Source organism: Thamnophis elegans, chromosome 12 (genome assembly GCF_009769535.1).
Source record: "Thamnophis elegans isolate rThaEle1 chromosome 12, rThaEle1.pri, whole genome shotgun sequence".
NCBI classification, from domain to species: domain Eukaryota; kingdom Metazoa; phylum Chordata; class Lepidosauria; order Squamata; family Colubridae; genus Thamnophis; species Thamnophis elegans.
The window spans coordinates 26,156,518-26,169,216 of record NC_045552.1 but is presented as its reverse complement, the minus strand read 5'-3'; the positions used below and the strand labels follow the sequence as shown (position 1 = coordinate 26,169,216).

Genomic DNA, 12,699 nt, shown 5'->3' with positions numbered 1-12,699 from the left:
GTTGGAAACATCCTTGTCCAAACCATCCTACACTAAAAAGGAAGAAAAATGGGCTCAAGAACTGGGAGCCACTTGGTCCCAGGGCAGGTAGTAGAAGTTAGGACTTTTTGGTGGTGGTGCCTAAGGCTTTCAGAACCCAATTACACAAAGACACACACTGGGGGGCTAAAGCGCTCACTGATTTTGCCACCCGATACATGCTGGCAAAAGGCACATATGTCGTCGCTAACCAGGTCACTGCAACCTGTCTCCATTGTGCACAAAACAACCCAGAAAGCACGGAAGCCTCCTTTGGGAGTCCTTTTACAGGGCTCATACCCAGGTGCTGTGTGGCAAATAGATTTCCCTGAATTTCCCCCGAAACTGGGATTTAGAGATCTCTTGGTTTTGTGTGTACTTTTTCTGATGGGTTGAGGCATTCCCATGCCACACAAACAAGGCTAAAGAAGTAGCCCATATCCACACTCTGTTAGGAAGCCCATCTGCACTAGCCCATTCCCATAGCTTTGCCACAGCTCAGAATTATTTATTTATTCATTTTATTTTATTTATCAATAAGTACAAGGAAATAAATAGGAAAAATACCTGAAAAAATGGCACAAATAAAAGGATAAAAATAAGCCAAACATAGCCATAAACATATAAAAAGAGTGCATTTAAATCGGACAGTAGGACAGGGAGGGTAGGCACCCTGGTGCGCTTATGCATGCCCCCTTTATGGACCTCTTAAGAAACCTGTAAGGTCCATGGTAGACAGTTTAAGGTAAAAAGTACGGGGGTTAGAGGAACTAACAACAAGATCAGGTAGGGTCTTCCATACATTTACTACTCTATCGTTTTTCCTGAAATCAAGATTAGAACGGATTACATTTAGTGTGTATCTATTGATAGTCCTTGTGTTGTTGTGGTTGAAGTAAAAGTAGTCATTAACAGGTAGGACGTTATGGCAGATTAACTTGTGCACTAAGCTCAAGTCGGAATGTAGACGGTGTAGTTCAAGATTATCCAGGCCTAAAATTTCAAGCCTGGTGGTATAAGGAATTTTATTACGAGCAGAGGAGTTGAGTCCTCTTCTTGTTAAATACCTCTGGAGTCTGGACCCTCTCTAATGTTTAATGTCCAAAACGCAGTGTGAGTTCCAGGCAGGTGAGCAGAATTGCCCCACGAAAATGTAGTGGCCTTGTTTAGCTGATGTTTCCTCTTATGTTTCTTCACCTGGATACGTGAGACGCAAATTCTTCTTCCAAACAGCTTCCAGTTTCTCCTTTGCTCCTTGTGGGGCTGAAATGGTTAAACTCATTAGGTTGAAACTAATTTCTCTGAATACTTGCTATTTTCTCTGGAAGAGAAACTGCCAGAAGCTATGGCAAAGAAAGATTTTATGACTTTTACCCTGTAATATTGTTATTTCTCTCTTCTTTTCCTAGGAGGTGAGAGCCTCTGGGAAGGTTGCTATGAAAGGAGATCAAGGAGAAAAGGTGAGTGATATAAGGAAGACTTAATGGAACCTCCAATTGTCATATTAATTTTATTTATTTGTGTACTGCAGCTTCTGTGCTGTTCCATTCAAACAGGACTCTGAGCAAGCTACATTATTTGATCTAAGAAAATTAAAATAATAATCAATATAACAAAAGGAAACAAAAGAAATAACAGCCCCAATACCTGGGCAGCAACCATCAGCATACACCAATCAATACCAGGAGAATTCTCCTCATAACAAGTCTGCTTCCAAGTTCAATACTTCCTCAAAAAACAATAGGGTTGGCGTAGGGTTTTCAATCTAATTTTGGGGGAGGATCTACCCCAGTGGTGGGATTCAATTTTTTTTACTACCAGTTCTGTGGGTGTGGCTTGGTGGGCATGGCTTGGTGGGCATGGCAGGGGAAGGATATTGTAAAATCTCCATTCCCTCCCTACTCCAGTGGAAGGATACTGCAAAATCTCTATTGCCTCCCCATTATAGGGGAAGTATACTGCAAAAATCTCCATTCCCTCCCTACTCCATTGGAAGATTACTATAAAATCCCCATTCCCTCCTGATCAGCTGGGAGTCGGGAGGTAGAGAATAGATGGGGGTGGGGCCAGTCAGAGGTGGTATTTACTGGTTCTCCGAACTACTCAAAATTTCCGCTACCGTTTCTCCAGAACTGGTCAGAACCTGCTGAATGCCACCTCTCATCTGCCCTAGAAAAGGGGGTGGATGACTGAGGAGGCTTTTCACCACAGTTCCTGAAAGAGAATGGAATCATCCTTCTCAATCTTAGACAGAAGGGGGTTCTACTGTTATCCAGGTCCCCAAATCAAATAGTTGTGCCTTTGGAAAGAGAGTTGGTATTATCTGGTAGCTTAAAAAAGATATCCAAGCAAGGATATGTCCTTCTTATTGAACAGAATAACAGAGTTGGAAGGGGCCTTGGAGGTTTTCTAGTCCAACCCTCTGCTATAGCAGGAAACCTTACACATTGTAGACTAACCTCCAGAAGTTATGAATGCTCCAATGCTGGAAGTTTTAAAGAAGAGATTGGACAACTATTTGTCTGAAATGGTATAACGTTTCCTGCCTGAGCAGGGGGTTGGACTAGAAGACCTCCAAGGTCCCTTACAACTCTGTTATTCTGTTACTAAATGGTTGTCCAATCTCTTCTTAAAAATTTCCATTGATGGAGGACCCACAACTTCTGAAGGCAAGTCGTTCTGGTTAATTGTCCTCATTGTCAGGAAGTTTCTCCTTAGTTCTAGATTGGTTCTCTCCTTGATTAGTTTCCATCCATTACTTCTTGTTCTGCCTTCAGGTGTTTTGGAGAATACATTGATCCCCTCTTTGTTGGAACACTGCTATCATGTCACCCCTGGTCCTTCTCACTCCAGCTATTTGCTTGTCCATATAGCAATAGAAACATGGGCCCATTTCAGAACATAGCTTGTGCCTTCTATTTACCTGACTTTCTGCTTCCATCTGCATGACACAATGAACTATGCAGCATTTTATGAATATCTATATCTCAGAAAAATATAAAATACAAAACCCAAAGGAAAAAAAATTAAAAAGACAGAGGGAAGGGTGGAGATAGAGCAAAATTGTAGAGTTGAAACTAAAACTAAAACTATAGAAAAAAGTAACTTCCGACTTTCTATAGTATAGATAAAACCCTAAAAATCAATGACACTTTGAACTAGAATAAACTATAACAAACAGTACTTCTATCATCACAAACAAGTCTAATCATCAAGACCTAAAGTTAAAATTTCATTGATTTCAGCTTCAGGGGGGCGGGGGGGGGGATCCAAGCGTGATTTCCAAGTACAAACGAAGCTAGACAAAGTCTTTTCTTTAATCAAAGCAGTCAATTTTGACATCTCTGCCAATTCCATTAATTTCACCCTCCATTCTTATATTGTGGGAGTGTATGTGTGTCCTTCCATCTCTCCATATATAGAAGCCTTGTTGCTGTGAATATCTAAGGAGGAAGATAAGCCTTCTAATTGTCTCTGGTCAACTGGGCACAGAGGATGTGTTAACTCTTCCAAGTTCATCCTGGCTTCTGAAATAGAGACAGAATCCTAGAATGGCTCTGGAAGAAGGAGATGGCCTCACACTACATTCTTTCTGTTTGCTCCCAATTGCTTCCAAGGTGTTTACACCCCATGTTTCTGTTGTGAAAAGAGAGAAACAGAGAGCATGAAGTAGTGGTGAAGATCCCATGTTCTAGTCCATTGATGGCTAACCTTTTCGGCACTGAGTGCCTGGACCGGAATGTCCGTGCATGCATGCACGCCGAAGTGCTGGAAACCCAAAGACCCACTGGCTGGTGTGAATGCACATGCCAGCCAGGTAGTCTTCAATTTTCTGGCATGTGCATGCCCACTGGCCAGCTGGCCTTCGTGCATGCCGGAGCATCGGAAACCTGAAGACCAGCTGGCTGGCACATGGTTTGGTTTATGGTTATGGTTTATTAAACTTGTATGCCACCCTATTCCCAGAGGGATTCAGGGCGGCTAACAAACCAAGGGGAAGGGAACAATACAGGAACAAACAAGACAAGAAACAAATTACAAAGAACAGATTTAAAAAAACTCACAACAGTCACAACAATTGGAGTGGGGCTGGGAACTCATCAGCCCCAGGCCTGCCGGAACAGCCAGGTCTTAACGGCTTTGCGGAAAGCCTGAAGGGTGGTGAGGGTCCGAATCTCCACGGGGAGGTCATTCCAGAGGGCCGGAGCAGCCACAGAGAAGGCTCTCCTCCGAGTAGTCAACAGTCGACATTGGCCGGCGGATGGAATTTGGAGGAGGCCTAGTCTGTGGGATCTAATAGGTCTTTGGGAGGTAATTGGCAGGAGGTGGTCTCTCAAGTACCCAGGTCCGATACCATGTAGGGCTTTATAAGTAACAACTAGCACCTTGAAGCACGTCCGGAGACGAATAGGCAGCCAGTGCAGCTCGCGGAGGATAGGTGTAACGTGGGTGAACCGAGGTGCATCCACAATCGCTCGAGCGGCTGCATTCTGGACAAGCTGAACTCTCCGAATGCTCTTCAAGGGTTGCCCCATGTAGAGCGCATTACAGTAGTCCAGTCTTGAGGTCACAAGGGCGTGAGTGACTGTTCTGAGAGCCTCCCGGTTCAGGTAGGGACGCAATTGGTGCACCAGGCGAACCTGGGCAAATGCCCCCCTGGTCACAGCCGACAAATGGTGTTCTAAAGTCAGCTGTGGATCCAGGAGGACTCCCAAATTGCGAACCCTGTCTGAGGGGCGTATAATTTCACCCCCCAGCCTGAGAGTTGGAAAACAAGGCCAATTAGTGGGAGGGAAAAACACAAGCCACTCGGTCTTGTCGGGATTGAGTTCAAGTTTGTTTACATGCCTGTTTTTGGGGCTGATTTCAGATCCTTTTTGGCCTGAAAAATGGATGCCAGAAAACAACCCAAGAACAGCCCGAAAATGGCCCGAAAATGGCCCCAAACCACCCCAAAACAGACTGCTTTGGACCGTTTTTGAGCCATTTTTCAGGCCATTTCCAGGCCATTTTTGGCCCAGAAACAGCCAAAAATGGCCCTGAAAATGGCCCCAAAATGGCCTGAAAAACAGCCAAAAACATTAAAAAGCCAGTCCATTTTTGGGCTGTTTTTCAGCCATTTTGGGGGCCAAAAATGGCCTCTTTCTAGTTTCTGCGAGTGCCAGAAACCAGAAGAACAGCTCATGACAGCACATGCGCCACAAAGAAGGCTGCATGTGCCACCTCTGGCACATGTGCCATAGGTTTGCCATCACGGTTCTAGTCTGTGTTCAATCAGAAGTTCCCTGAAAGAGTTTGGGTGAGTTCCTCTCTCTCAATCCAAGGTCCATAGTGGTCTAGTGGTAAAGGCCCTAATGAATGAGGAGACTGATGTTCTATTCTTCTCTTAAGCTAATAAAAAAAATATTGCACATATCTCTCTCTTGAGGGAAAGGGAAGAAGTGTAGATTCAGGAGAACTCAACATTCCCAGTTTCCTACCATCCTCTCTGAGTCAGATCCCAGCCCTTCCATATGTGAAAATCTTGATGCGAAAAGGTCACCCACATGGCTTTCCTCTAGGACCATGATGGCAAATCTATGGCACGCAGAGCCTCTCTGAGTGCACATGAGCCATTGCCCTAGGTCAGGGGTCAGCAACCTGCAGCTCTGGAGCTGCATGTGGCACTTTCATCCCTCTGCTGCGGCTCCCTATCCCCAGTCGGGATCACAATTTTGAGAGGAGCTTCCGATTTGTGGGGGGGAGCAGGGCGCGCCATAGGAACTCTATGGCAAGGGGCAGGTTTTTCTATCAGCTCCATAATTGATAGGGCTTTCGGTTAGGACAGGTAGAGGAAAAAGAATGTTGCGCTAGGAGGAGACTCTGTGGTCAGGTGCTGGCCAGCTGATTTTTGGCCTTCGAAGTGCCTCAGGAGGCTGGGGGAGGCCGTTTACACCCTCCCCAGGCTTCAGGAAAGCCTCCGAAGCCTGGGGAAGGCGGAAAATGGCCATACCAGGTTACTGGAAGTTCAGAAATGGTCCATTTCCAGCTTCTGGAGGGCTACCAGCAGACCAGGGGAGGCCATTTTCACCCTCCCCAGGCTTCAGGAGAGAGGCGAGTCATGCACAAATGTGGGGGGGGGGCAGCGGGGGGGTGTCATGCGTGCATATGCAGGGAGCACACAGGGGGTTGAATTCTGGGTATGGGCACATGAGCCAAAAAAGGTTAGCCATCACTGCTCTAGGAAGAACTCTCAGTAGAATTATCTCCAGCTGATCCTAGCCTTAATCACACATAGAAGTGATTGTTGATTATTGTTGAAAAGCCAGTAGTAATCAACCAGTGGGGTAGAGATCAGTCTAATTTGGAGGAGGCGGAAATAGTGCTCCAGAGAAAGGGGTGCATGACTGAGAAGTCTTGTCCCCACAGACCCTGAAGAGGACATTCCTTAAGAGCATTGCAAGAGATTACCCTTCCCAACCTTATTGTGTTGCCAGTATGATTAGTATAATTACTAAGACTGTTTTTCCTATTACTAGAAGACTGGGGGGATTACAGTTAAATTAGGGACACTGAACCGTAGCTTAATAACCCGACTTCCAAATTACACTTACAATTATTTATTTATGGTCCCAGGCCAATAAAAAATAATTGCTCTTTATTTCTGAAGTTTGATTCCAATTCATCCTATAGCTCAACATTGAGATGGAGAAAGTCACTTTGTAACAAGCAAATTGAAATTTTATTGTCTCTTACTCTGTCCGTCCATCCATCCGTCCATCCATTCATCCATCCATCCATCCATCCAATGAGAAGGAAAAAGGAAATTGTCTGTCTGTCTGTCTGTCTGTCTGTCTGTCTGTCTGTCTGTCTGTCTATCTATCTATCTATCTATCTATCTATCTATCTATCTATCTATCACTCTCTATCTAGTGTGAAGGAAAAGAAAATATCTGTTTGTCTATATGTCTATCTATATCTAGATGGAAAAGAGAATATCTATCATCTATCTTTCTATCATCTATCACTCTCTATCTATTGTGAAGGAAAATATAATATATGTTTGTATCTATCTATCTATCTATCTATCTATCTATCTATCTATCACTATCTAGTGTGAAGGAAAAGAGAATATCTGTCTGTCTATCTGTCTATCTATATCTACACGGAAAAGAGAATATCTATCATCTATCTATCTTTCTATCATCTATCACTCTCTATCTATTGTGAAGGAAAATAGAATATCTGTCTCTATCTATCTATCTATCCATCCATCCATCCATCCATCCATCCATCCATCCATCTATCACTCTCTATCTAGTGTGAAGAAAAAGAGAATGTCTGTCTGTCTGTCTGTCTGTCTGTCTTCTGTCTGTTTGGCTATCTATCTATCTATCTATCTATCTATCTATCTATCTATCTATCTATCTATCTATCTATCTATCTATCTCTATCTATCTATCTATCTATCTGGACAGAAAAGAGAATATCTATCTATCAATCAATCTCTACTGTGAAGGAAAAGATAATATCTGTCTGTGTGTCTGTCTGTGTCTGTCCATCCATCCATCAAATGAGATTTGAATATGTAAAAGAACCCTACCTCTTGAGGAAAGTCAGTAAGGATGGTGGAAGGCTCTAAATATTGTAAAAAGAAAAGAGAAAGAAATTCAGTAAAATGTCCTTTTTGCCATCTCTGGCTGGTTTCAACCATGCACCAGCCCTGCAGAGGCCCGGCATCAAAAAGCTCCTTGTTCCTCAATGGCAGCTTTTCTTGAAAGCTCTGCAGATGCTAATCCTTTCCTGGCCAGCTTTCAACAAACAATTTTTTCCTGGTCTTTTTTCACTGTTCCATACTTCGGTGCTCCCTATGGCTGAAAGCAAGCGAGCAGCGCCTCCCTTGCCCTGCTGGGGCTCTTCTGCAAAGTTAGGAATTATCAATCTCATAAGTTTTATTCATGCGCAATTGCCTACTCCGAACATTATGGGGGTTGCAGCAGCTGCCAGGGTGGAGATTGTCATTGGTTTGAACTCAGCTTTTCTGCTGAATCTACTTCATCTTGGGCCCTGCCTAGATATAGCCATGCAATTCTCCGAAGCCACATTCTGTTAAGTGCATCACATTTCATCTCAAAGGGAACTTTCTATGCCCCAGAATTCTTCTCCTGCTCAGGCTAAAATTGGATTGCAAGAAGAATTTCCAGCTCTTTTTCCACTCTTAATTGTAATAAAGTCATATTGTTCTGTGATACTCAGTACGGGGACATTAGCTACTTTTTGCATGACGTTTAAGTAGAAAACAAGAGCTACCAGAAGACATTACTGCCTATCCATTCCACAGTGGAGTCTAATTTGGAAGATTGCGAATTCTAGTTTCATTAAAATCCCTGGCCATTTTCTTTTACCACTTGGCTGTTCTACAAAATGAATTCTCATTTACATGGGAACAGGCTGAATAAGATTATAACAGGGGGGTGGTGTTTTTTTTTCCAGAACCTCAGATTATAACAAGAACTCTGCTTTTGATTTTATGTTGTTTTATAAAATGATCTCAGATCGTTTCCGAGTTAATTCAAGTAATGTTTTGGAAATTTCACCCCTACCAGAGTTACTTTCTTTTAAGAAAATAACAATCTTGTCTGGATGCCTTAAGTCTTTGGCATCCGTGCCAGGGCTGGTGGAAGTTACAAATGGAAAATGCATCTGGAAGCCGACCCTATTGAAAATAGTAAATGGTCCTCCTTTAGGGACGGTTCACAGTTACAACAGTGATGAAAAAGTAACTTGGTGACCAATTCTCTCAATTGCAATCTTGATAGGTCTATAAAACAAAGGAAAGCTGAAATTCGAGCATAAGCACACAATCATGGTTTCATTTAGCAACCACTTTGTTTAACAAGTTGTGGTTGCTAAATGAGGACTACCTGTACAGATTAGAACTTGAGTTTGGATGTGCTTCCCGTTGAGTACATCTGAGTGCACAATCCGGTATATCTAAATCTACATTGAAATTTGCATCTGATATACAGGTAGTCCTCTACTTACAACCATTTCTTTAGTGACTGTTCAAACTTACAACCTCACTAAAAAAAGGGGACTTACAATCGGTTCTTGCATTTACAACCATTACAGCATGCTGCAGTCATATGATCAACATTCAGATCAATCAGCATATATTTATGATGGTTGAAGTGAGAAACTCCCACCCAGTTTTTGATAATCAAATTCAGTGAGGAAAGCCTGATTTACTTTACAACCAGATAATTCACTGAATAACTACAGTGATTCACTTAACAGCCATCACAAAAAGGTCATAAAATTAACAACCTCCTTGTTCAGCAACAAAATTTCTGATCCCAATTGTGGTGAGAACTAGCTAAAAGTGTAAGGACTGAAGATAGTCAACAAAGAGGATTAGGGGACTGGTAGCTAAAACATAAAAAGAATGGTTGCAGGAACTGGGTATGTCTAGTTTGATGAAAAGAAAGACTAGGGGGGACATGATAGCTGTGTTCCAATATCTCAGGGGTTGCCACAAAGAAGAGGGAGTCAAGCTATTCTCCAAAGCCCCTGAGGGCAGAACAAGAATCAATGGGTGGAAATGAATCAAGTTGGGAAGCAACTTAGAACTGAGGAGAAATTTCCTAACAGTGAGGACAATTAATCAGTGGAACAACTTGCCTCCAGTAGTTGTGAATGCTCCAACACTGGACGTTTTAAAGAAAATGTTAAATAACCATTTGTCTGAAATGGTATATGGTTTCCTGCCTAAGCAGGGGGTTGGACTAGACCTTCAAGGTCCCTTCCAACTCTGTTATTCTATTCTAGTCTGTGGCCTTTCTGGCAGAGGGCAGAAAAATAAAATAAGACATACAGAAGCAGCTATCCTCTGATAGGGACATGATAGAGAGGTGTTGCTTCTCCAGTGTCTGCCACATATGCTTTCCAGCAGCACTCTAAGCCAGGGGTCTCCAAACCTGGCCACTTTAAGACTTGTGGACTTCAGTGCTCAAAATTACTCAGACAGCCAGGCTGAAGTCCCCAAGTCTTAAAATTCTTCTTTGTTGTTGTTAGTTGTGAAGTCCTGTCTGATCCATTGTGACCCCATGGGCAACATTCCTCCAGGCCTTCCTGTCCTCTACCATCCTCTGGAGTCCATTGAAGCTCATGCCTACTGCTTCAGTGACTCCATGCAGCCACCTCATTCTCTGTCGTCATCCTCCTTCTTTTGCCCTCAATCTTTCCCAGCATGAGGCTCTTCTCCAGGGAGTCCTTCTTCCTTCTCATTAGGTGGCCAAAGTATTTGAGTTTCCTCTTCAGGATCTAGATTTCTAAAGAGCAATCAGTGTTGATTCTCTTCTAGGACTGACCGGTTTGATCACCTTGTAGTCCAAGGGACTCGCAGGAGTCTTCTCCAGCACCAGAGTTCAAAGGCCTCCATTCTTTGGCGCTCAGCCTTCCTTGTGGTCCAACTTTCCACATTCTTCTTAGGGTAGTAAAATTTTCCCTCTGAAGTTCTGGTTTTGGCTTCTAGGCAGCTTCCCTTCCCTTGGGGACAATCTTCCACTTTACTGGTTTGTTGGGAGGAAACTGTGGCTAAACCACACCGCCTCGTTTCTCACATATGTCCCTTTAGCTGCAACCAGAATCTGGCCAGGAAACAGAGATGTTGCCTTGCAGACAACCAAGTTATTGTCATGAGATCTCTAACAGAGCCATCCTACTGAATCCCACTGAATCGGGTACCACTCCCCAAGAAAGGAGCCTTCAGGAACTTAGCAACAGGCTAAGTTGCCCACATTTCATACCTAGGAAGGGGAAAAAATGGGATTCAAGTGAAACATTTCATAAAGTAATGTGTTTTATTTTTTATTATTATGTTGACCCAGGGGCTTCCACTCAGTGGACCATCTTAAAAAGTGCTCAAACTGCCCAAGGCTGATTGCTTAGATTTTATTTTTATTCTTATTTTAGCACCCATTATAAAATGCCCTTGTGGTTCATAGGTGAATGGCCAGTTAATAGTTCCTGTACATTTGTATGCCTCTAGGAATGGATTATGCAACAGACATCCTTTTTGAAAAAAAACTGGGGAGGGGGCACAATATTTTATCAGGGGAAACAGCTCCTTAGGCAAGATGACTGCAGATCTTCTAAAAGGCAAAATACGTCTGCATGAGGAGGAGGAAAAGAAGGGGGGCTTCCCATCACAGTAGCTTTTTAGGACTTATATAAAAGACAATTTGCTCTAAAACGAAGGAATGGAATAAGAGGCTCAATAAATTGGGACATTGCCCCAAATAATCTAAGGCTTTAAATGCAGAGATTTATATTTTTTTTAAAAAACTGAGCAGGGCTGCTGGCTTGCATATCCTCAAGTATGTCTCAAAGATGCTTTTTCAAAAGGCAAAGGGACTTTGTTTCTCCTTGAAAATGTTTTGCTTCTTCAAGAAGCTTCTTCAGTCCTGAGAGGAGGAGAGAGGAAAGGGGAGAGAAGGAAGGAAGAGCAAAGGAGAAGAAGGAGGGGAGGTTTAGAAAGAGAAGGAGAGAGGGTAGGAGGAGGAGGAAGAGAGGAGTAGGGGAGAGGCAAGGGAAGAAGGAAAAGGTAAGGGGAGGAGGAAGGAAGATAGTAGAGAAGGGAGGGAGAGTGAAAAGAAAAGAAAAAGTAGGGTGGTGACAATACAAAATAGATGCACAGGATGGTAAGCAAAACAACCCAGATTGTATACTTTAATCTTTTATATGGAAAAACAAATACGTAAAAGTGATAAAGATAAACAAGAACAATAACTATGTGAATGTATACCTGTAACTATATATAAGAGAATAAAAATAAAAAAACTTATTTAAAAAAGAAGCTTCTTCAGTTATGACTGAATGGTGGAAGATGAAAGGATTTGGCTTGAAAGTGGGGTCAAAGAGGCCATCTACATTAAGAGTGAACATCTTTCTCTCAACAGAGGGAGATGGATATGACACCACCTATCTCCTGTTTGAGGGACACAGTGGCTCAGTGGCTAAGACGCAGAGCTTGTTGATCAGAAAGGTCAGCAGTCCGGCGGTTCAAATCCCTAGTGCTGTGTAACGGAGTGAGCTACCATTACTTGTCCCAGCTTCTGCCAACCTAGCAGTTCGAAAGTAGATGCAAGTAGAAAAATGCAAGTAGGAGAAATAGGGACCACCTTTGGTGAGAAGGTGACAGCGTTCCGTGAACCTTCGGCATTTAGTCATGCTGGCCACATGACCATGGAGACATCTTTGGACAGTGCTGGCTCTTCGGCTTTGAAACGGAAATGAGCATGGGGCCCTAAAGTTGGGAACAACTAGCACATATGTGCAAGGGGAACCTTTACCTTTTATCTCCTGTCTACAACACAGTCCTTTCAGCAGTTCCAAGAAGGCTCCACACCCACTTGCACTATTAAGGTGACCCTGAGGACACAGATCAACCTCCAAGTGGCCTCAACAATTCTCATAAAGAGTGCTAATAACCAGATGACTGCAAGGAATGTGAATCCTTCCATCCTCCACCATTCAATCAGAACTAAAGAATCTTCTTAGATGAGAAGCAAAATGCTTTGAAGGAAAAACAAACTGCAGTTGCCATTTGAAAAAGCACCTATGGGTCAACCATGCCCTGGATGACTGAGAATCTCCATAGATGTATCCTGAAGTAGGCAAAAGTTTTAAGTAACCACCAAA

The 12,699-nt window shown here is 43.1% G+C and overlaps 1 protein-coding gene across 1 annotated transcript in view; it reads left to right on the top strand.

Annotated features, from left to right (window-relative positions):
- COL16A1 (collagen type XVI alpha 1 chain) overlaps window positions 1-12,699 on the top strand; it is a 297,538-nt gene that overhangs the window by 124,860 nt on the left and 159,979 nt on the right. Inside the window, exon 9 of the mRNA XM_032227775.1 lies at window positions 1,428-1,478. Within this exon, the coding sequence (XP_032083666.1) occupies window positions 1,428-1,478 (51 nt within the window). The remainder of the gene's footprint in view (window positions 1-1,427; window positions 1,479-12,699) is intronic.